This window comes from Pleurodeles waltl, chromosome 9 (genome assembly GCF_031143425.1).
Source record: "Pleurodeles waltl isolate 20211129_DDA chromosome 9, aPleWal1.hap1.20221129, whole genome shotgun sequence".
In the NCBI taxonomy this organism is placed as follows: Eukaryota; Metazoa; Chordata; class Amphibia; order Caudata; family Salamandridae; genus Pleurodeles; species Pleurodeles waltl.
In genome coordinates this window covers 994,615,929-994,641,493 of record NC_090448.1, presented here as the reverse complement: position 1 = coordinate 994,641,493, position 25,565 = coordinate 994,615,929, and the positions used below count along the sequence as shown (strand labels likewise).

General features: G+C 44.4%; 1 protein-coding gene across 12 annotated transcripts in view; it reads right to left on the bottom strand.

Moving 5' to 3' along the window:
* Positions 1-25,565, bottom strand: part of KTN1 (kinectin 1) — a 653,615-nt gene that overhangs the window by 68,767 nt on the left and 559,283 nt on the right. For all 12 annotated transcript variants that reach the window (XM_069208520.1, XM_069208523.1, XM_069208524.1 and 9 more), the window contains one exon: positions 12,858-12,941. In XM_069208520.1, the coding sequence (XP_069064621.1) occupies positions 12,858-12,941 (84 nt within the window). The remainder of the gene's footprint in view (positions 1-12,857; positions 12,942-25,565) is intronic.

Sequence of the window (25,565 nt, the reverse complement as noted above, 5' to 3'; positions counted from 1 at the left end):
CACGTCAATGACCTTGCTGGCACTGGGGAAGGTCTTGTTTGCATGAATGGCATCGGCACGGATCAGAGAACGGATCCTGAGGGGGGCCCCAGGCGTTGCAGGAGAGTTGGCCTGCCCAAATATAAGGTGCATGGCCTCATAATACTTCTTGAGTTGGGCAGAGGTGGCTCCGGCTCCTGGAAACTCAGGGAGGCATGGAGCTCACCCAGGAGCAGGCTCCGAAGACGGAGGCCTAGAGCGTTGAAACTCTTCCCAGGTCACATCATCTGAGCAATGGGGTGAAGTCGAAGAACGTTTGTTCTTCTTATGACCTGAATGTCCCGAGGACTTACAGTTGGACAAGAAAGAGTGGTGATTGTAGGGCAGTACCCTCTTTTTGGCATGGTTACTCCAACATTTGCCTGCTGTCAGTGTGTTTTGACTGTTTTCAATGGGATCCTGCTAACCAGGACCCCAGTGATTGTGCTCGCTCTCTCTAAATTTGGATGGTTAGGACTTTGCACACCCCACAACTGGCATACTGGTGCCCCCATTTAAGGCTCTAGTACATGGTACCTAGGTACCCAGGCCATTGGCACACCAGGGGTCCCCCACGGGCTGCAGCCTGTTTTATGCCACCCATGGGAGCCCGTGCAAACTGTCTGCAGGCCTGCCATTTGCAGCCTGCATTAAAAGGTGCATGCACCCTTTCACTAACAGGTCACTATAAGTCACCCCTATGGTAGCCCCTTTCAGGCCAAAAGGCAGGGTGCAGTTCCCTGTGTGTGGGTACCCCTCCATGAGTAGAGGTGCCCCTACAGACTGCAGTTACAATTCCCTGGATTTCGTAAGTGCTAGTAAGCCATTTTCGCTATGCACTGCCCACTGGTTGGTCCAGCTACATAATGGTAACTCTGAACCTGGGCATGTTTGGTATCAAACCTGTCAGAATCATACCTCAATACTGATTCCAGTATTGGTGGCATGATTCCATGAACTCTGGGGGTTCCTTGAAAGATCCCTCAGTTCTGCTCCTGCCAGCCTTCCAGGTTCTGCGGGCAGCCTGCGCTGTTGCAGCCCTCAGACACGATTCTACCCTCCTGCTACTTGACCAATTCATTTCCTGTAGGAGAGGGGTGCAACTTCCTCTACTTTGGAAACAGGTTTTACACGGCTGGAGAAGGGTAGCCCCTCCACGCCACAGGGTGCCCTCCTTGCATAATCTGGTTTGCACCAGTCCGGGGACCACTGGTCCCTGCTCTGGCGTGACACACACAAAGGAAAGGGGAGTGTCCACTCCCCTGTCCAGCATCACCCTGGGGGTGGTGCTCAGAGCTCCAGCAGGTGGCTACTTTGTTCTGCCATCTTAGAAACAAGATGTGCAGAGGCCTCTGGGAGCATCTGGCTGGGTAGGCCAGATAGGTGACCTCAGAGAACCCTCCTGATAGGTGGTCACTCCAGTGACGAAACACCCTTTTTGGGTCATTTAGGGACTCCCTCGAGGATGGGTCCCCAGATTTGTCATGCAAGATTCCATAAGGACTCCTATGCAAAGACTCCTTTGCTCCTAGTCTCTGGAACCGCTGCTGGGCAGCACAGGAACTGAACAAGACTGCAGCACCTGAAAAGACTTCTCCTTGTGACATTGTTTCCTTGGCTCCTGTCAGCAATTTGCAACATTTCCACGGCTGTGCATCCTCTGGGGTCGGCAGGACTTCAGCTGCACCAAGAAGCAAGAAGGAATCTCCCTTGGATTGAAGGAGTCACTTTCCTGCATCTGCTGGCACCTAAGGCAACAATGTCCGGCTGCTGAGGTCTTCTGTCCTCTGGATCTGCGACCATTCTCCAACACATGTGGGGGTTCTGAGGGATTACCTGGGTCCTCTCTGCCTTCTGTCCAACATGGGAGACGGTGAGCCCTTGCCTCTTTCATTAGGACAGAATCCCTGTGCACCGCGACTATTGCAGCAACCAAGGCTTGTTGACTTCTGCTCCCAGGGATCTTCAGGCTCCAAGTACCCCCGGCACCAGCACTCCACCTCTGCAAGTAAAGGTCTCCTCTCTGCTGCTCCAGCGATGTAGGACCCCTCTTCAGGTGTGCCGACTGGGCCTCACTGCGACTTACTGTGCCTGCTGCCAGTGAGTTGCCTTGGGGGCTCCAAATGCTTCTGCTGGCTCTCCTGTCTTCTGAGGGTCAGTCCAGACTCCACTCCAAGAGGCAAGTCCCCAGGACCATGCTGATCCTCCACAGCTCTGCAAACCTTCCACAGGTTCCTCTTGCATGTGCTTGTTGGTGGCCATCCTAACCACTAACCCAGCTGCAATCTGGCGATCCTCGAGTGACAGCTCGTAGGCGACTTCAGGGACTTCTCTGCAGCTCCTGGGCCCGCAGCTGGACTTCATCCATCACCGTCTACCCAGATCTTCTGCTATAGAAGGGTGGGCACTGGCTCCTGCTCCACTTGGACATTCTAGCGGGGATTGGACTCTGTCCCCTTCTTTTGGAGGTCTTTACCAGGAATCCACCCTTGGGTTCCACTGGTCCCGTCCTGCTTCTGCAATTTCCAGCCACGACATCCTCGTTAGCCTATGGTAAAACTGGTTAACTTACTTCTCTGCATCCGGGTGCTGGGGATCGTCTAGATACTCACCTTTTGGTGTTCCACTCTCTCCCAGCGATAGTCTAGCTACACTCTGGTGGGGGACCCTTGATCACATTCCATTTTTGTATTTTAGTATATGGTCCTCCTCCCCCGAAATAGGGCCCCTGCTAATTTATGGTATTCCTAATTACTTACTTGTGTATATTTGTTGTGTTCATACTTCCAGAGGAAAGTATACCTATGGTAGTCTAGTTTGGTGTGCCTATAATAAAGTACCTTTATTTTTGCCCCACTGTGGTTACTTTCATGTATGATAAGTGACTGTTTGACTACTGTGGAACTACAAGAGCTTCACATGCCTCCTAGATACGTCTTGACTGCTCACCACAGCTACTACAGAGATCCCAGGCTGTCTAGACACTGCAACAGTCACTTATAGGGATTTACATGGACCCAGTATGAGGTGTAACGCCATAGGTGTACACCACACATTGGGCCAGCTTCCTACAGCGCCTATATATACGACTGCAACATCATCACGCAGAGTCACCCAACGCCTCCTCGCAGCACAAGGGTACTGCTCGAAGAAAAATCTCCGGGTCCAGTGTGCCGCCTGCGGAAATTATAAGGTAAGGCATCTGCAATAAGAAGTCCCCTTCAGACAGCAACAGTACTTCTGACAGAAATATTTGGGCAGAGATGACAGTCCCAGACAGTGCACCACAGTGCACCTGTTTGTGAAACGCTCAAACAAGAATCTGTTCAGTCACGGACAAGCCTCTCATCATTGAATGGCATAACCATTAACACAGCCTGCACATCTCCAGAAAGTCAAGCACAGGGCATCCATGTATGCCTGCACAAGGCAACAGAGAAGCCATGGAACAGGCTATGGCATTGGCTGAGTCCAATCCATATTTCAGACTCTGAATCAAAGCATAAATTATATCTTTAATCAATTCGGGAAATTTACTCTTTATATGATCTGGGAAGCTAATTGTGGACGACTTCGCCATGTCCCACCGACATGAACCTATTGTCAGACGAGGCATGTGGCATTGGTAGTGCTTAGAGCCAGGGTGCCTGAAGCAAAAGCTATTCTTAGAAAATGTTTTTTAAAATTATTATGAATGTATTTATAATTTTACAGTATTATGTCCTTGCAGAGTCTACTGTGTATTTTGTTTGACTCCTACATCGTAGTGTCGATACTAAGAGAACTTTCACTGTGTGTCAATAGGGCTGTGAACCTGTTCCGTCAGCATAATGTGCCCCCATCCTGTCACCTTCATTCTGGTTACTCTTAGGGCTTCAAGTTGCACTTGCATTCTCATCAGTTAGGATATAACTTTCTATTCTTCTATAAACCTTAAGGGAACTGTTGCTCTGATAATTAATCCTGGATGTATTTAGAGGTTTTGGCTTGCAGGTTTATAACCTTACTATGTTCTGGTTCAAAGCACTGGTCCCTCTTTACTTGAGCATCCACCCCGTCTTCCCCACTCTGTCTGATCAGCACAGTCCTCAGCCCCAGTAGTTTTTTTTTTTTACTATCAACGATATGTATACCACTGTTATTGCTTGTTTATTCACTTTGCTCCAATCTGATGTAATAAGGATTGAACCTTCTTTGATTCTGTTTTACCCTGCCCCACCAATCTTTATTGCCATTATTAATCCCCGACTGTTAGAGATTTCATGTCACTATGGAGCAGACCACGCCCCCTTCCGCCCCCAGTAATGTGGCGGTGCGTTGAAAGCCTTGTCTTTATCTGCTCCCTGGAAGACGCCACTCTTCTACGATTGTCTTCACCCCAGCACTAAGGCAGATTATTGCAGCCTGCCGCGGATCCTTTGCCATCGGGCATTTTAAAACTCGTGTTCCCCGCATATCCTTTTGGCTGCCCACATCTGAAACATACCTCTAGTCAGTGCGGCCCCCTGTATTAGTGACTAGGTAAGCTACGATGCTATCATCTATTGACTCACTAGCATAATACATTACCATATGTCAAAGCTTGGTTTTAATTGAATTCGTCCTTCGACCCAGATCCATGGTTATTTTATTTGCATAACCTGGCCATCCTCATCAGAAATTTCACTGAATTTGAATGCCTACTAATAATAGCTGTAAGCCGCTAGTGCATTCTGTATTTTGTTATTCATTCTCCAGTTCCACTTTCCTCAGTCATACAGTGGCTTGACGGTCAGCTTTATTGGGCTGCTCATGCCTCAGTGGATACTACTGGAAATGTACCTTGGAGATATTAACTCTGGGGTAAGCCGCCTCCTTACCTTCTATTCACATTCAATATTCAGGTTTCTGGCCTTTGCAATCACTAACTGTTTGCCTTGTCATTACATATAGTGCAAGGGCCCAGTATGACTACATTTCTGTTTTTACACCAGTGGTGCTTTCACATAGGTGTTGGTGTCTTTCTATCAGTTGGGTGTCAATCAATGATCTATGCACATGGACTCATTCCTTCTCTAAATTATCAAGTAGACTTTAACCCCTTATAGCTTGTGCTTTTGTTATAGGTACGCTACTTATTTGTTGGTCCTGATGAGACTCCATTTCGTAGAGGATTGAAATGCCATCAATTGTGCTTAAGCGAACCTAATATTGTAACCCCTTGAAAAGAATCAGGTTATGGACACATGTTTAATTTAGGTCCTTTTGCCTAACTTTTGGAAACCTGGTTTTGGTATGATGTATAATCACAAATTGTAGATTGCTTTTGTTTGTGGGTTCCGTGTCACGTGGAAAATCTTTTTACTTTTATGTTTTCGTACTTTCATGTTTTTTGTATAAAAACAATTCTCATTATATTGATAGAGAGTTTGGGTCTTCTTTATCAAAAGTGATTGCCCCTTTCATTCGCCTTATTGTGCATTGTTAATGCAATTGTGCTAGTTAATACAGTGAGTATACATATATTATTTGATAAGGACCACTGTTTCTAAGAATACTGAATGAATCTGGTTCTTATTGGATAGGGCTGCTTATGTTTTATAAAGAAGAAAAAGCTATGCACCCTTATGTAGTTAAGGCATTTGGTTTCAAGATCTGGCGACGTGGTGTAAAAAGTATTGCAATTTAATTTTGCTGAAGATTCTTAAATCACCCAACTTTCTGATGAAGGATAAGCTAATAAGAATTTCTGGTCAGAAGGTGGGGATCTAATATGCAAAGTGATCTGCCTGTGTACTGCACAACCAGAAAAGTTTTCTTCCCCATCCTATGCTGCTTCCAATAGAGATTCATTGAAAGATATAAGAGGCTTAGAAGTTGCTGAAGACTGTCAGGATTCCACCAACTCTGTTAGATTTTGGCTCAAACAGGTGGGCAACTCAAGTCCTTTTGCCGCTTCACACACAAAGGTTGTGAACTGACAAATGTCCACAGAAGAAGGGCCTGAAGGACAGGGCATATCACCATCGAGGGAAAAAGCAATATGACTGGAATTTTGAAAGTGTGATAAGGAAGGAGGAGGCATCATCTTCCTCTGTGGGCCTAAAATTCAGGCTGGGCATATCAAACTAGTTTGAATATGAAATGAATACTGCTTCCAAGCGTGCAAATCTGTGGGCTTCGGGAAAATAGTCAGCAAAAATGTGTTCCTCAATAGAAGCTTTTACCTTATCCTTAGCCAGTGGAAGGATTTTTTTCTGTTTTCGAGATCTGAGCTGTCTCGATAGATTGTCTGAGAACATAGTGATAGGATATGACGAGTGCAGGGTCAAAGTCAATCACGCTAATGTTTTAGACAGAGGTGGTTTCTGTGGAAGCAGCACTGAAGACAGAACACTCGTAGCCACACACATGGGTGATATTGGGACCAGAGGTGCAAAAATTGCCAGGTGCAAAGGGTATGGCCTGCCCTTGGTTGCTAGAAGGTGCCTCTCAAGTGAGGAGGGGCAGGTCTCACATGGCCTTCCTTGAGATTAAACGGCAGACTGAGATGGGAACTCTGCCCAAATTTTCTTGAGAAACAGAACTGGCTTTGAAAAAGGCAGCGTGTTCTGGACAGTGGCAAAAAAAAAAAAAAATTTCATCAGGGTCCTCTCCAGTGTTTTAAAAAAAGTGTCCTGCACTACCTCAGGATGCAGACACCATTTGTGACCTGCCAGACACCGATGGCTTTGCTTGTTCGCCAAGGAATTTGAAGTGCCTGCCAAGTGATTCATGAACCTAGCAGTGATGCATCAGTGACCACTGTCAATTCAAGTTGAGGAAGGGAGAGGAGCCTGCCACTAGTCCTACTGGGGTCGAGCTGCCAACACTGTAGATCATGTGCTGTCTTCTCAGAAATGTCAATGGCTTTAGATAGGTTTCTTTGGTGCTGGACCCACTGGAACTTCAAATTTCATTGCACAGCTCTCATGTCAACTGGTGTAGTCGACAAGGATGATGGAGACTAAAAGGCCAAGAAGACCCTGACCTGCTCACACCGAGATCCAGGACCAAGGGTGAAATATTGGGTTCACGTCCAATATGTCCTAGGCATAGTATAACAGAGGGAAGGCCCTGAACTGTACCATAGCCAGGACAGCTTCAATGAAAGGAGAGCTCTGTAATAGAGCCAACTATGACTTCGGCTCATTGATCCTCAACTCCAACAATGTCAATAGCTTACCAGTTGTCTGAAGGTGGTCTACGACTGACTGTGACAAGACCACCTTCAATAGCCAGTTGTCGAAGTAGGGAAAAATTGGTATTCTTGAACTCTGAAGATGGAGTGCAACCACTTTTGGGAACACCTGAGGAGCACCGATAAGACTGGAGAAGAGCAAAGGAAACTGAAAATGCTCCTAGCCTACCTCGAACTCTGGATAATGTCAATAAGACTGCAGGATGGGTATATAAAAATACTCGTCCTCACAGTCAAAGGACACCATCCGGTCACTCGGATCCAAGGAAGACAGGTTCTAGGCCAGTGTGAGCATTCTGAATTTGTTCTTCCATAGGGAGGCATTCAGAGTCAAAGATCTAAGATGGTGCGTAGACCACCAACCGTTTTTGTCACAAGGAAATAGTGAAAGCAATCCTAACCTATTTCTGATCCACAGCACCTCTCACTTTTAGAAAGTACAACTTTTCGCTAACGCAACAGAATGAACAGGTGTTACTTTGAGATTTGATCTGATGGTGGGGTGGTGGGAAAGAATCAGTGGTGAAGAAAGAAAAGGTAGGGCATAAACATGCTGAAAGATTTGAAGGACCCATATGCCAGGTGTGACAGATTGCCACCTTGGGAGAAAGTGCTGAATTCTGCCTCTCATAGGGAGGCTAGTAAAAGAGAACTTTTGTTTTCCTAATACCTCAATCATCTTGGTTGTGGGGAAGGTATTGGGATTCACCTGGTTGAAGTCTGAACAAGCAGAGTCTCTGAAGCAGGATGTCTAGTGAGAAAATAAGGATTACCTGGCACCAGCTGCGACATCTGGCCACCTGCCTATTCAACAGTGGGCAAGAACTGGGCTTTTACCAGGTGCCCCTTATTGCGAAGTGAGGCCTTATTGAAAGGGAGCAAGGACTCTGATGTTGATGGCCCAAATGGTAAGGTTTTCATAAGGACATCTGTCTTAATCTCAATAGAGGGTAGTTGTAGGTTCACGACTGCAGCTATTCATTGATTATAACTGCAAATATGATGCCCTCTATTCTGTTGCAGGTCCAAATGGCAAGTTTAGCCCAGTACCAGAGGAAGCCTCTTGTAATTCTATGTAAAATATGTCATCATAATGAGGTGCACCAGCTCAAGCAGAAGCTTAGGATTTGAATCAGGCTGTACGGTTGCCAATTGCGCCTTAGTAATTTTGTGGGGTGACATTGGTGAGGATCGTGCTGAAGTCAGTTTGGGGTCAGACAATGAAACCAGCACCGAATCCTCTGCAGTCAGTACTAGCATTAACGAGGGATGGACATTTGCAGGCTTTGGAGACGGGGTGGAAGAGCCCATAGCAGATCCAACGGTTTCTGAGACCACGAGATGGACAGATCCGTTGGTGGTAATTCAACTGGGGGCCCCTATGGATCTTTGGGGACCAGAGGCAGCCAAAGGCAGCCAGAAAAGTGCCAAGTGTCTGCAGCATGACCTCCTTCAATTTGCTGCAGTGTCGCAGATGGCCTGGGAATTTCTGGGCACACTAGGACCAACTGGGGAATCCGAAACTGGAGATCTGGAAGACCCAATGACATTGCAACATCCTCAGACCTTCCTTTGAATAGACACTGGAAGGGGCATACATCTATCTTAATATAACTTACCTCTATGCCCTCATTTTTCATGACTCGCGGGGATCTAGGAAGCAATAATTGAAGCCATTCTTGATGGATTACACACTTTCCTCTTGGTGTTCATATATGTGACAGGCTTTTTCACTTTCAGACGGTACACCATCCCACCTGTTACCTTTCTTTACCTCTATCATGTCTGAGTGTCTCAAAACTCTTTGCTAATATTGTAAACCACATGTTCACATTATATTTTACAGCCTTGAAAAAGTCACTGTGTGACGAAACATGTGTTGGCTGTTTATGAATAGATGTATGATCAAAGGCTATCAATGTATATTGCACATGAATGATCTGACTATACGGAACCACTTTGGATGAAAATAAAAAAAAACATACTGGAACACGGAGAAGATTACGATATTAATCAAAGACTGGCTCCTACTTTTCTTACTTTAATGTTCTGTACTGTGATACTTGTGACATGAGTGCTGTGGTCTCAGCTGTATATCTAGACACTGGAGGGGGGGATCAAGTCCAGCTTCACTTTCAAGTCTGGACTTCAGTTTTGAATTGCTGGACGACATCCACCACTAAGTTGATTTTTTTGTGGGATCGACTTAGGAGTCAGTCCCCGCCCTCAACTTTAAGCAGGACTTGCGTGATGCTGGTAACATCTTGCGTTCAGCAATATGCAAATTCTCTTCATCCTAGACTGCCTTTGGGTGCATGAGGGCATACATGCTGCATGCCTCTGAGTCGTGTCCTGAGTGCCAACACCAGAGACACCTTGTGCGAGTCTGTAAAAAAATCTGTTTTTTACAATTGCAATATGGCTTGAAACCTGTAGTCTTAGGATTTTCCTGTTTTGGGAGTTGTCAGAAGGCGCAGAAAGAGATTAACTGACATCAGATTGCAAGGGTGCTACTTACGTGGCTCTGCTCTGTCACTTCTCGAGTTGTATGGGGTCAACAGAGATGCACAATAATACTGAACAGTGTGCTGGAGCATTGCTAGTGAAAGCTTTCTAGTTGCAGACTGACTTACAGGGAGTATTCCAGGGCGTGGAGTCTGCAGTCAGATGCATCCATCAGAATTATTAAACTTCTATTACTCTTGCCTATTTTTGGATTCTCAGTTACAACTTTAAGAGAGCATTTCCAACTTATTTAAAACCGGAAAGACATGCAAACACATATGTAACATGTTGCAGTGCAACATATGTAAACATATAGTCAAATTACTAGATATTCTCTCAGAACACTGGAGGACCAAACAAACAGGCCAAAAGACCTCGGTGAACCATTCCACATACTCACCGATGTGCATGTACTAGCAAGAGCTGCAGTCCTTCTTGTTAAGGAGTCTGAAATTGACACTGACTTTTTGCAGTCTTTAATGCACAATCATTTGGAAAAACTTTGATCCTCCCAAAAATGAGCAAAGCGGTTAGTTTAGCATACAGCTTCTAAGCTTCATGTGGCACATGGAAAAATGGATAGGATCCATGGATACCGTGGGAGAAGGTTAAACAAGACGGCTACCAATCCCTTTGGAATATCTGCTACGGATACAAAGTAAGCACTGGAAAGCCACTCCACTCCTGCTGTTGTCATTCACAACATTATCAGATTCCCTGGAATCAGGCTGTTAGCTCAGGATTAGGGACCTCACAGCCATCTCCACCTCTGCCTATAGTGTTTAAACCAGATTTCCTCTGCAAGGTACTTTACTCTGCAAGCTGGAGGAGCAATACTACTCCTCAGTTGGATGATCTTTTGAGAAAACAGATGATCAATGCCATTACCTGAGGGGAAACGTTTGAACTAGTTCAAGTGTGTAGCTTTTGATTAAATCAGTAATTCCACTTAGCATGCAATGTAGGAGTCAGAGGAAAAAGAGACTAGGGTTAAAACACCAGTACAGCATTTATGTCCAAGGTGATCCATCTGTTAAGAATATTGCAGACCTCTCCTAACCCACACTGTATATGTTTTATTTTAAATCCAATGCATGTTTTTAAAACTTCTTTAAAATATATATATATATATATATATATATGTATATTTAGTGTGTGCAGCTTTTTCGGATGATTTCTTTTCCTTTTTTTTATTTTACAGGGACTGCCCTTGGTGAAAAATTCTAAAGAAAGTTGGAATGGGTGTATGCTCTGGTGCTGCTTTATTGATGGTGATGCTAAGACTATCTTTTATGGCTGGATTGTTTTAGACTGTATATGAAGCTACTTTCAGGCTTAATCCGTGACTGACAATATTTTTCTTAACATCCTCATTCAACATTACTGTTATAGCAAACCTCTCTGCTAAAGAGAAAATGGAAGTATTACACTGATAACATAGTAGATATACAGGGAGTGCAGAATTATTAGGCAAGTTGTATTTTTGAGGATTAATTTTATTATTGAACAACAACCATGTTCTCAATGAACCCAAAAAACTCATTAATATCAAAGCTGAATATTTTTGGAAGTAGTTTTTAGTTTGTTTTTAGTTTTAGCTATGTTAGGGGGATATCTGTGTGTGCAGGTGACTATTACTGTGCATAATTATTAGGCAACTTAACAAAAAACAAATATATACCCATTTCAATTATTTATTATTACCAGTGAAACCAATATAACATCTCAACATTCACAAATATACATTTCTGACATTCAAAAACAAAACAAAAACAAATCAGTGACCAATATAGCCACCTTTCTTTGCAAGGACACTCAAAAGCCTGCCATCCATGGATTCTGTCAGTGTTTTGATCTGTTCACCATCAACATTGCGTGCAGCAGCAACCACAGCCTCCCAGACACTGTTCAGAGAGGTGTACTGTTTTCCCTCCTTGTAAATCTCACATTTGATGATGGACCACAGGTTCTCAATGGGGTTCAGATCAGGTGAACAAGGAGGCCATGTCATTAGATCTCCTTCTTTTATACCCTTTCTTGCCAGCCACGCTGTGGAGTACTTGGACGCGTGTGGTGGAGCATTGTCCTGCATGAAAATCATGTTTTTCTTGAAGGATGCAGACTTCTTCCTGTACCACTGCTTGAAGAAGGTGTCTTCCAGGAACTGGCAGTAGGACTGGGAGTTGAGCTTGACCCCATCCTCAACCCGAAAAGGCCCCACAAGCTCATCTTTGATGATACCAGCCCAAACCAGTACTCCACCTCCACCTTGCTGGCGTCTGAGTCGGACTGGAGCTCTCTGCCCTTTACCAATCCAGCCACGGGCCCATCCATCTGGCCCATCAAGACTCACTCTCATTTCATCAGTCCATAAAACGTTAGAAAAATCAGTCTTGAGATATTTCTTGGCCCAGTCTTGACGTTTCAGCTTGTGTGTCTTGTTCAGTGGTGGTCGTCTTTCAGCCTTTCTTACCTTGGCCATGTCTCTGAGTATTGCACACCTTGTGCTTTTGGGCACTCCAGTGATGTTGCAGCTCTGAAATATGGCCAAACTGGTGGCAAGTGGCATCGTGGCAGCTGCACGCTTGACTTTTCTCAGTTCATGGGCAGTTATTTTGCGCCTTGGTTTTTCCACACGCTTCTTGCGACCCTGTTGACTATTTTGAATGAAACTCTTGATTGTTCGATGATCACGCTTCAGAAGCTTTGCAATTTTAAGAGTGCTGCATCCCTCTGCAACATATCTCACTATTTTTGACTTTTCTGAGCCTGTCAAGTCCTTCTTTTGACCCATTTTGCCAAAGGAAAGGAAGTTGCCTAATAATTATGCACACCTGATATAGGGTGTTGATGTCATTAGACCACACCCCTTCTCATTACAGAGATGCACATCACCTAATATGCTTAATTGGTAGTAGGCTTTCGAGCCTATACAGCTTGGAGTAAGACAACATGCATAAAGAGGATGATGTGGTCAAAATACTCATTTGCCTAATAATTCTGCACTCCCTGTATAATAATACCTTCTCTTTACGGTTCCCTTAACTTTTAGTTGCAGTGGAAAAGGTCCTAGGTAAACTATATTGAAAATACATTGTTAATGAAAGTCTTGTACCTGGAATAAATTGTCAGCCACCTTCAGCCTCTTGCTCTGCTCATTGTCCAGTTTCAGTAGGGTTTCAGTAAGTTTTGTTTTGAGCTATTCAGAAGATACAAAACATTTAAAATTATTTTTCATGCACCATTATGTACAAATCGATAACCATTTCACGAACAAGTCACAAGTGAAAATGTTAAAAAAATAAAATAAAAATATGCCAGGCAGTGTTGTGTGTCATATCGAAGATTAAAGTAAACAAAACAAGCACACAATTTTTAAAGATTTATATTATATCTTTGGATTGCCTGCAAGGAAATGGACTTGATGTGTATCTTTTGTATCTGTAAATTTCAAATAAATATAAGATTACATAGATAAATTGATCATTCAATGGGATAAATGTCTTCTATGCTATTTAATCACATTCCATTAGTCCCAGAGAAGTGTGAAAATTGTATATGTCCAGCAAAGCACAGCACCAAATTCACAACAGACTTTGTTGTCATTACGGTTTCACCTGTTCTACACCTTCACACAAGCATTCACTGGCTGAGACATGCAGCGTCCAGGAGACTGAACTCTACAGTATTCGTCTACTAAACAACCACAGGAATTGTATTAATAATGGATTTATCTTAAAGACTGATGTATATGAGTAGTGACATCAAGGCAGGCTCTGAGTCAGTGACTGTTTGGGGTAAAATATGTGGTGTAGGCCACAACATAGAGGAGTACTATAGGTGTCTTCACCGAGAAACTGTTCAGATGTGTCAAGCCTCCCATGGTTGAATCAAGTCAAGAACATTAGCCACAAGGTAAATGCCATCTGGAGGACATGTACCAGGAGAATTGTGTGGAGTTATCTTTACTTCATTTGATGCATTGAAGTAGGCCAGGACAGGAGAACAGCAAATCAATACGCTGGGAGTAGCTTATTGTCTTTAGCCTATCTTAGACACCAAGGTGCAACAGAGTGTCTAGAAGCACCTCAGTATGAATTAACCTATTCAAGTTAAGATTCTCTATGATACATTTTGGGTGGGCATCTTCCTCTCTGTTGCACCTAGAAAACTATGGTTAAGACTATCATTTTATTTACTAGGTATGTGCTACCAGCAAAATCAACACCACATCTGCAGCACTTTATCTTTTCGGTCTACAAATATCTAGGAAAATTAGTTACTTACCTGTAACTGCAGTTATCCAGTATTGGTATCTTTCATAGATTCACATGCTTAAATCATTCCCCATCGTTGAAGTGGGAGTCCCACAGTACCATAGTAAAGCAGTATGTGAAAAACCATAATAGGCTATAATGGTAGTAGGCCATCAGTTTAATAGCCTATCTATGTCCTTTTTAAAAAAACAAAAAAAGTTGAACCAAGACCAATCAGGTGCTAGCACCCTCTAGAATACATCCAAGAGAGGCCGATTCTCTCAGATTTTCGAGCACAAGTGGGAATACATCCTTAGTCATAAGGGAAGGAAAATGGATCACATGTGAATCTATGAAATATACCAATACTGGATAACTGCAGTTACAGGTATGTAACTCATTTTCTTATCCGATATTAGATCTTTCAAAGATTCACATGCTTGAATCAGAAAAGCAAGCAGTATTGTAAGCAACGTCAGTACCCTTGGAGGATGGTGGGTAAAAGCAATACATGTTTATAGCTGTAAATATATTTGGAAAATGTCACTTACCTAGTGTACATCTGTTCGTGGCATGTAGTGCTGCAGATTCACATGCTGTGCAAATCTCACCATGTAGTGTTGGGCTCGGAGTGTTACAAGTTGTTTATCTTAGAAGAAATATTTTCTCGAGCGAGTGAATCCTCATCTAGATGATAGTGCGCATGGGCATCGAATCCTTTGGTAGATTGTTTTCCGGCGAAGAGTGAAGTAAGAAGTGAAAGATTGTGTATGTACAACTATAGATTTATAAGAAGTAAATAAGATGTTCATGCAAATATATATCTCTATATCCACACATGTACAGATGAGTACTACAACCACAACAGGTTCCCGGGGAGGAAGGAGGGCGCATGTGACTCTGCAGCACTACATGCCACAAACAGATGTACACTAGCTAAGTGACATTTTCTGTTCAATGGCATGTGTAGCTGCAGATACACATGCTGTGCATAGACTGAAAAGCAGTTTTCTCCTCCCAAATAAGCAGTGGTTAGCATATAGGAGTTGAAGTGGTTTGAAATAGTGTTTTTAGCACTGCTCGGCCAACACTGGCTTGTTGTCTAGATAAGACATCCACGTAGTAATGCTTTGTGAATGTACGTGGTGTGGACCATGAGGCAGCTTTGCATATATCTGCCATTGGTATATTTCCTAAGAATACCAAGGAGGCACCCTTTTTTCTAGTGGAATGTGCTTTTGGTGTTATTAATAGTTGCCTTTTTGCTTTAAGGTAGCATGTTTGAATACATCTCACGATCCATCTAGCTAATCCTTGTTTTGAAATGGGATTACCTTGATGAGGTTGTTGGAAAGCAACAAAAAGCTGTTTGGTTTTCCTGAAGTCTTGTCTTCTGTCTACATAATACATTAGAGCTCCTTTAAAATCAAGAGTGTGTAGAACTCTTTCAGCAGTAGAGTCTGGCTGTGGAAAGAAGACTGACAATTCCACTGACTGATTAATGTGAAAAGGTGAAATCACTTTAGGCAAGAATTTCGGATTTGTCCTAAGTACTACTTTCTAGAGTAAATGCCTGAATTTCACTTACTCTTCTCAATGATCTAATCGCTACTAAGAAAGCAACCTTCCATGTGAGAAATTGAATAGCACAAGAGTGCATGGGTTCAAATGGGGGAAACATAAATCTTGTGAGCACACTATTAAGATTCCATGCAGGAACTGGTGGAGTTCTGGGTGGAATAATGCTTTTAAGTCCTTCCATAAATGCTTTTATGACAGGAACTCTAAAGAGAGAGGTAATGTTGTATGTTTTGTAGGTAGGCTGATATAGCCGTTAGTTTAATCTTAATAGAGGTGTAAGGAAATGCCTCCTTGGCATGGTTACCCCCTGACTTTTTGCCTTTGCTGATGCTATGTTTTGAATTGAAAGTGTGCTGAGGCCTGCTAACCAGGCCCCAGCACCAGTGTTCTTTCCCTAACCTGTACTTTTGTTTTCACAATTGACACACCCTGGCATCCAGGTAAGTCACTTGTAACTGGTACCCCTGGTACCAAGGGCCCTGATGCCAGGGAAGGTCTCTAAGGGCTGCAGCATATCTTATGCCACCCTGGGGACCCCTCACTCAGCACAGACACACTGCTAGCCAGCTTGCGTGTGCTGGTGAGGACAAAACAAGTAAGTCGACATGGCACTCCCCTCAGGGTGCCATGCCAACCTCACACTGCCTACGCAGTATAGATAAGTCACCCCTCTAGCAGGCCTTACAGCCCTAAGGCAGGGTGCACTATACCATAGGTGAGGGCACCAGTGCATGAGCACTGTGCCCCTACAGTGTCTAAGCAAAACCTTGACATTGTAAGTGCAGGGTAGCCATAAGAGTATATGGTCTGGGAGTCTGTCAAACACGAACTCCACAGCACCATAATGGCTACTCTGAAAACTGGGAAGTTTGGTATCAAACTTCTCAGCACAATAAATGCACACTGATGCCAGTGTACATTTTATTGTGAAATACACCCCAGAGGGCACCCTAGAGTTGCCCCCTGAAACCTTAACCAACTACCTGTGTAGGCTGACTGGTTTTAGCAGCCTGCCACACTCGAGACATGTTGCTGGCCACATGGGGAGAGTGCCTTTGTCACTCTGTGGCTAGTAACAAAGCCTGCACTGGGTGGAAATGCTATCACCTCCTCCAGGCAGGAGCTGTAACACCTGGCGGTGAGCCTCAAAGGCTCACCCCCTTTGTTCCAGCACCACAGGGCATTCCAGCTAGTGGAGATGTCCGCCCCCTCCGGCCATGGCCCCACTTTTGGCGGCAAGGCCGGAGGAGATAATGAGAAAAACAAGGAGGAGTCACTGGCCAGTCAGGACAGCCCCTAAGGCAACCTGAGCTGAAGTGACTCTGACTTTTAGGAATCCTCCATCTTGCAGATGGAGGATCCCCCCCCAATAGGGATAGGAATGTGACCCCCTCCCCTTGGGAGGCGGCACAAAGAGGGTGTACCCACCCTCAGGGCTAGTAGCCATTGGCTACTAACCCCCCAGACCTAAACACGCCCTTAAATTTAGTATTTAAGGGCTCCCCTGAACCTAAGAATTTAGATTCCTGCAACTTACGAAGAAGAGGACTGCTGAGCTGAAAAACCCCTGCAGAGAAGACGGAGACACCAACTGCTTTGGCCCCAGCCCTACCGGACTGTCTCCCTCCTTCAGAAGAAAACTGCTCCAGCGACACTTTCCCCAGGACCAGCGACCTCTGAATCCTCAGAGGACTGCCCTGCTTCCAAAAGACCAAGAAACTCCCGAGAACAGCGGCCCTGTTCAACAAAGACTGCAACTTTGTTTCCAGAGGAGCAGATTTAAAGACCCCTGCAATCCCTGCAAGAAGCGTGAGACGTGCAACACTGCGACCCCGACTCGACTGGTGGAGAAACAACACCTCAGGGAGGACCCTCCGGCGACTCCGAGACTGTGAGTAACCAAAGTTGTCCCCCCTGGACCCCCACAGCGACTCCTGCAGAGGGAATCCCGAGGCTCCCCCTGACCGCGACTGCCTGACTCTGAAATCCCGACACCTGGAAAAGACCCTGCACCCGCAGCCCCCAGGACCTGAAGGATCAGAACTCCAGTGCAGGAGTGACCCCCAGGAGGCCCTCTCCCTTGCCCAGGTGGTGGCTACTCCGAGGAGCCCCCCCCTTGCCTGCCTGCATCGCTGAAGAGACCCCTTGGTCTCTCATTGAAACCTATTGAAAACCCGACGCGTGTTTGCAAACTGCACCCGGCCGCCCCAGTGCCGCTGAGGGTGTACTTTTTGTGCTGACTTGTGAACTCTGCACCTGACCGGCCCTGAGCTGCTGGTGTGGTGACTTTGGGGTTGTTCTGAACCCCCAACGGTGGGCTACCTTGGACCCCAATTTGAACCCCGTAGGTGGTTTACTTACCTGCAAGAACTAACAATAACTTACCTCCCCCAGGAACTGTTGAAAATTGCATTAAGTGTCCACTTTTGAAATAGCTATATGTGTTTTATGTAAAAAGTATATATGCTATTGTGATTATTCAAAGTTCCTAAAGTACTTACCTGCAATACCTTTCAACTGAGATATTACATGTAGAATTTGAACCTGTGGTTCTTAAAATAAACTAAGAAAATATATTTTTCTATAACAAAACCTATTGGCCTGGAATTGTCTCTGAGTGTGTGTTCCTCATTTATTGCCTGTGTGTATGTACAACAAATGCTTAACACTACTCATTTGATAAGCCTACTGCTCGACCACACTACCACAAAATAGAGCATTCGCATTATCTCTTTTTGCCACTATCTTACCTCTAAGGGGAACCCTTGGACTCTGTGCATACTATTCCTTACTTTGAAATAGTGCATACAGAGCCAACTTCCTACAAGAGGAAAAAGCAAGGTTTGCCTTTTGTAAATAAAGCAAATAGCACACAATATTTTGTACTGGTGCTTTAAGTGGATCTATATTTTTTAGGCTGGCAGTAGAATACAAACTGTTTCCATTTATTTGCATAGCATTGTCTGGTTGTTGGTTTACATGCTTGTTTTAGAACGTTCATACATTCTAATGGAAGCTGTAAATATCCAAACTCTATGACTGCAGGAGCCAAATTGCTAAGTTGAGAACACTGGGATTCGGATGCCTGATTTGACCCTTGTTCTGAGTTAACAGATCTGGTCTGCTTTGAAGCTTGTGGGGCACTACTGACAAATCTAGGAGTGCTGTGTACCAGTGTTGGCGTGCCCAAGTGGGAGCTATGAGTATCAAGGTGAGAGAAGCGTGATGCATTTTGTTGACCAGAAACGGAATTAACAGAAGAGGGGGAAAAGCGTAAGCAAATATCCCTGACCAGTTGATCCATAGAGCATTGCCCATGGACTGAGGGTGTTGGTTTCTGGATGCAAAGTTTTGGCATTTTGCGTTTTTGTTTGTTGCGAAAAGGTCTGTGTTTGGTGTTCCCTACATTTGAAAGTAATACTGAAGTACCTGTGGGTGAATCTCCCACTTGTTTATTTGTTGCTGGGTCCTGCTTAGAAGGATTGCTAGCTAGTTGTGTATTCCTAGGATTTATTCCGCTAGTAGGTGAATGTGATTGTGAATTGCCCATTTCCATAATGTTTGAGCTAGAAGGGACAATTGGGATGAGTGTGTCCCCCCTTGTTTTTTTTTTTTCCAGATAATACATTGTTGTCATGTTGTCTGTCCTTATTAAGGCTGTTTTGTGTATGATCAGAGTTTGAAATGCTTTGATGGCTAAGGACACAGCTAATAATTCCAAGTGGTTTATGTGCTAAGTCGATTGTATTGAGTCCCATTCCCCTGGTATCGTTATATTGTTGAGATGGGCTCCTCAACCTGTCATTGACGCATCCGTTGTGATTATGGTCTGTGGCACGGGGTGTTGAAAGGACCACCCTTTTGTTAAGTTGTTGTGATTCCAGCATTGCAGAGATTTGTAAGTCTGGCGGTCTAACAACACTAGATCCTGTAGCGGACCCTGTGCCTGAGACCACTGTTGTGAGAGACACTGTTGCAGTGTTCTCATTTTTAGTCTTGCATTTGGTACCCAGTAGGTCCATGACAAATCTTACTGTGTAAGTTAGGTTGACCTGCCTTTGTGCTATGAGGAATTGAAAAGCTTGTATCTGTTGTGGATTTGGGTATGGTAATGCTGTTTGGGTTTTGCGAATTGCACCTAGATAAGGTTGAATTTGTGCTGGTTGAAGATGAGATTTTTGGTAATTGATTGTGAACCTATTTTGTGTAGGGTATTGTAGGACGTTGGCTCAGTATATACTATTTCAAAGTAAGAAATAGTGTGCACAGAGTCCAAGGGTTACCCTTAGAGGTAAGATAGTGACAAAATTAGATAATTCTAATGCTCTATTTTGTGGTAGTGTGGTCGAGCAGTAGGCTTATCAGAGGGTAATGTTAAGCATATGTTGTACACACACAGGCAATAAATGAGGAACACACACTCAAAGACTTACTCAAGGCCAATAGGTTTTTATATTGAAAAATATATTTTCTTAGTTTATTTTAAGAACCACAGGTTCAAGATTTGCAGTAAACAATTTAAACACAAGGTACTTCACTTAGATACTTTAGGAACTTTGAATAAAAGCAGTATCATATACAGTCTTTGTAAAAATGCCAATAAGCTATTTTCAAAGTGGACACAGTGCACAAATCAACAGTTCCTGGGGGAGGTAAGTAACGGTTAGATTGGGAGGTAAGTAAAACACTTACAAGTCTCAGTCCTGGGGCATTGGCAGCCCACCGTTGGGTGTTCAAGACAACCCCAAAGTTACCACACGAGCAGCTCAGGGCCAGTCAGGTGCAGAGGTCAAAGAGGTGCCCAAAACACATAGGCGCCTATGGAGAACAGGGGTGCTCCGGTTCCAGTCTGCCAGCAGGTAAGTACCTCGGGGGCAGACCAGGGGGTTTTGTAGAGCACTACACTAGAAGTCAGAGTGGTATTCAGGGGGCATCTCTAAGATGCCCTCTGGGTGTATGTTACAATAAATTGCACACTTGCATCAGTGTGCATTTATTGTGCTGATACCAAACTTCCCAGTTTTCAGTGTAGCCATTATGGATTTGTGGAGTTCGTGTTTGACAAACTCCCAGGCCATATACTCTTATGGCTACCCTGCACTTACAATGTCTAAGGTTTTGCTTAGGCACTGCAGGGGCATAGTGCTCATGCTTATATGCCCTCACCTGTGGTATAGTGCACCCTGCCTTACGGCTGTAAGGCCTGCTAGAGGGGTGACTTACCTATGCCACAGGCAGTGTGAGGTTGGCATGGCACTTGGAGGGGAGTGCCATGTCGACTTAGTCATTTTCTCCCTGCCAGCACACACAAACTGTGAGGCAGTCTGCATGTGCTGAGTGAGAGGTCCTCAGGTTGGCATAAGACATGCTGCAGCCCTTAGAGACCTTCCCTGGCATCATGGCCCTTGGTACCAGGGATACCAGTTACAAGGGACTTATCTGAGTGCCAGGGTTGTGCCAATTGTGGAAACAGGTACAGTTTAGGGAAAGAACACTGGTGCTGGGGTCTGGTTAGCAGGGTCCCAGCACACTTTCAATCAAAATTTAGCATCAGCAAAGGCAAAAAGTTAGGGGGTAACCATGCCAAGGAGCCATTTCCTTACAGGTATCTATTGTGTGTGTTGTTGGCATTGGAGAATGGTGCTGGATTTTATTAACCAATCGTCTAGATAAGGGAAGACATGTATTTGGTGTCTTCTGAGGTATGCTGCTACTACAGCTAGACATTTTGTGAACACTCTTGGTGCTGTTGTTATTCCAAAGGGTAGTACTTTGAATTGGTAGTGGCTGTCTGATACTACAAACCTTAAGTACTTGCGGTGAGCTGGATGTGTGGGAATGTGGAAGTAAGCGTCTTTTAGGTCTAACGCAGTCATATAATCTTGTTTTTGTAGCAGGGTAATGATATCCTGTAGAGTGACCATGTGAAAATGTTTGGATAGGATATATAGATTTAGAGGTCTGAGATCAAGAAAGGATCTGAGAGTACCATCCTTTTTTGGTATAAGGAAGTATAGTGAGTATACTCCTGTCCCTTGCTGTGAGATGGAAACCCCTTGAGTAATAGAGATTGTACCTCTTTTTTAGCAGAACAGTGTGTTCTGGAGAGTCTGAGGAGGGGGAATATTTGGTGGAGTGGAGATTAGTTCTAGGCACTAGCCATTGCGGATAATTGAAAGTACCCACTGATCTGTGGTGATGTTCTGCCAGTGAGAATGGAATTGTTGCTGTTTTCCTCCCACATGAGACTATGGGATTTTGGGCTGTTTGGGAAGTCATTGTTTAGTGGGTGTGCAAGCACCCTTTGAGGCTGTAAATTTTCCTCTGGCTCTGCGAGTCTGTCCTCTGTAAGAACCTCTAAATGACCCTCTTGAATAGTACTGGTGTGGTTGTTTTGGACAGAGGTGTAAGCTTCTGCAGTTTGGGATTTAAAACCTCCCCTACACTGTGGTTTTTTTTAAAGGAACCCCGAAAAGTTGTGGTATAAAGAGCTCCCATGGCTTTTGCAGTATCAGAGTGTTTCCTGAGTTTCTCAATGGTAGTCTCTACCTCCGGTCTGAAGAGATGCGGTTTATCGAATGGCATATTAAGCACTGCATGTTGTATTTCAGGTTTAAACCTGAGTACCTCAACCATGCATGTCGTCTGATTGTGATGCTAGTATTAATTCCTTTAGCTGCAGTGTCAGCTGCATCTGGAGAAGACCTAATCTGGTTATTTGTAATAGCCTGACCCTCTTCTACAATTTGCTGCACCCTCTTTTGGTGTTCCGTGGTAGGTATTGCAAGAATTATTGTATTTCATCCCAATGTGCCCTGTCGTATCTTGCCAACAGGGCCTGAGAATTGGCAATACGCCATTGGTTGGCTGCCTGTGTTGCCACCCTTTTTCCTGCAGCATCGAATTTTCTACTTTCTTTGTCATGGGGTGGGGTATCCCCTGAAGACTGACTATTAGCACGCTTCCTGGCTGCACTGACCACAATAGAATCTGGTGGTAGTTGTTGTGTAATGTAGATTGGGTCTGCTGCCGTAGGCCTGTATTTCTTGTCAATCCTTGGAGTTAGAACCCTAGCTTTAACTGGTTCTTTAAATATGTCCTCTGCGTGCCTAAGCGTACCAAGGAGCATTGGTAAGCATTGGTATTCTTTATGGGGTGAGGCTAATGTATTAAAGAAAATCCTCTTCTAGAGGTTCTGCATGCATTTGGACCCCATGGTATGCAGCTGCCCTAGATATAACTTGGTTATAAACCGTACTATATTCTGGTGGGGATGGTTTAGTAGGGTAGAGATCTGGCTAATTAGACGGTATAGGATCTGAATCATACATGTCCCATGGGTCTATCGTGTCTCCCTGTAAATAAGTATGGAAGTGTGATGGTGACAGTAGTGGTGGTGGAGTGACAGGTTGAGGTGAGAAAGAAAGCTGCAGTAAATGTGGCGGAGAAAGCTGAAGGTTTTGGCTTTTCCTTCAGCTGGAAAATGTTTGCCGGTGGTGGGGCAGTATCAAGAGTCTCTTGAAGTGGTAGCTTTCTTTTAGTCTGTGGAGGTGGAGAAGTAATCATTTTCCCAGTCTCTTCCTGAATTTATATTCTCTGCTTGCTGTACATAACCTCCAAAATAAGTTGAATGTTAGATTCCTCAATTTGATGTTCAGATGTTAGTTTTGTGCCCTTAGATGAATGTTCAGTAGATGTTTTGGGCACATGTTTCATTCGGGCCAAAAGTCCTATTTCTTCTGTATAGGATGATGTTTTCGGCTTCAAAGTGGATCCGAGGTGTTTCGGACCCAAAGCTATTAGCCGAAGTTTTGGCTCCGAAGCGCACCGCATTGTTTTCGGATCCGAAGAATGTGGGCGTTGGCTTGGAGGCTGAGGTCCGTATTTTCTTGCTCAGTCACCGAAACAGGCGTGGCCTGTTGGAGTGTTTTGGCCTTTTTTGGTGCCAAACCCAGGTGCCGGTTGCCGATTAGTTTTTTTGGGTGGAACCATCAATTGACTGCAATGATGCACCCAAAGCCTAGCTTGATTTTTAAAAAGTGAGTGTAGGGGCAGGTGTACTCGCATACTGCGCCGCTGTAATTAGTTGGCTGTCCTCGTCGGATCCTTGTTCGGAGTCGGAATCTGGGATCGAAACTGCGGTCTGTGCCTGCTCCTCTTCGAGAGTGTTGGTGGGCTGCGTGCTTCGATGCCATCTCTAGTCTTCTTGCCCTTCGATCGTTTAGTGTTTTCTTCGATCGAAGCGACCGGCAAGCTTCACAATCTTCCTCACGATGTTCACGAGAAAGGCAAAGATTACAGACCAAGTGCTGGTTGGTGTAAGGAAATTTAGCGTGGCACAGAGGACAGAATCTGAATGGAGTCCGATCCATCAGGGTCCGGCGCAGTAGGCCCGAACAGGCCCAAAAAGGTTGCCCAAAGGGGTGTTTTCTTGATCCGGACAGAGCTATCGATCGATTGCAGAAGAAACCGCGTTTGATAACAATACAGACGTATGAGAAAAGTTAATATATAGTTTCCGAATCAAAAGTCTCAGAACTAGAGGGAACACATCCGAACCTGACTGCGGAAAGAAAACAATCTAACAAAAGAGTCGATGCCCATGCGCACTATCACCTAGAGGAGTCACTTGATCCCATGACTCGAAAAAAGACTTCTTCGAAGAAAAACTTGTAACACTCCGAGCCCAACACTAGATGGCGAGATATGCACAGCGAGTGTATTTGCAGCTACACATGCCATCGAACATATATACACACACACTTCCAATTGGCAGCATTCACATCTAACCCTTTAGATAAATCTTAAAAGAAACAATCAGGCAGCAATATACATGATATACATACGTTCATTTGAATGTAATATGAATAAACACCTCTATTTAAAGAGCCTCACCTTATTGGAATAGATGGCTTAGTCTAGCCTGTCCCACAGCCGAGTCACTGCGTTGTGCTGACTCTAGGCAGTAGTGCTTCGTGAACGAGTGGGTATTCTTCCATGTCGCAGCACAGCATATTTTCTCCAGTGGGATGCCTGCGAACAGAGTAGCTAAAGTGTATACTGCTCTTGTGGCATGTGCTTTAGCTTTTCTTGTTACAGGTTTGCCTGCTTTAGAATGGCAAAACGAAATTGTTGCTGAGATCCACCATGCTACCGTTGCTTTTGTCACTGCAGTCCCTTGAAGCCCTTGAGTATAAGAGACTAGCAGTTGATCTGTATTGGGAATCTGTTTAGTACAGAGGAGGAAGAGGTTGAGACACAGTTCAATGTCCAAAGTATGGAGAGCCCTTTCAGCCGGTGTGGTAGGATTGGGGAAAATGTTCTAAGTATGATGGGTTCATTGAGATGAAATTGCAAAGGAACCTTTGGAATGAACCTTGAATTTGTTCTAAAAAGTATACATTTTTCTGGAAAGGCTTTAGGGTTGTGAAGGCCTATACCTACCTGACTCTTCAGATGGATGTGAGAGCAAGTAGTACAGAAACCTTCCATGTGGGAAACTTGAAATCGGCCCTATGAACTTGTCCGAAAGGAGGCTTCATCAATTGTGAGAGGACCACATTTAGATGCCATTCTGGAGGAGGAGCTCACACTGGTGGGAAAGCCCTGAATGGCCTTTTCATGAGTTTTTTAATGAGTCTTGTGGAGCAACGAGATGTAGCCTGTGTAGAACGTCTATCTTGAAATTGTGGCAAGGTGAACCTTAACTGATGTATGAACAAGGCCCGACTTGGCTAGCAAAAGGAGATACAATATGATCTGTTCAGGAGAGGCTTCAATAGGATGGAAGTTATTTTGTTGGCACCAGAGACAGAATCTTTTCCACTTTAGCATGTACCTTGTGTTCATACTTTCCACCTTTGCTTTGGAAAATTTATCTTTGCATTCTTGATTGATGCTTAAGTTGCAAAACTCATAGAATTCAGGAGCCATGCATGTAAGTGGAGAGAAGGTGGCTCCAGGTGCAAAACTTGGCCTTGGTTCAT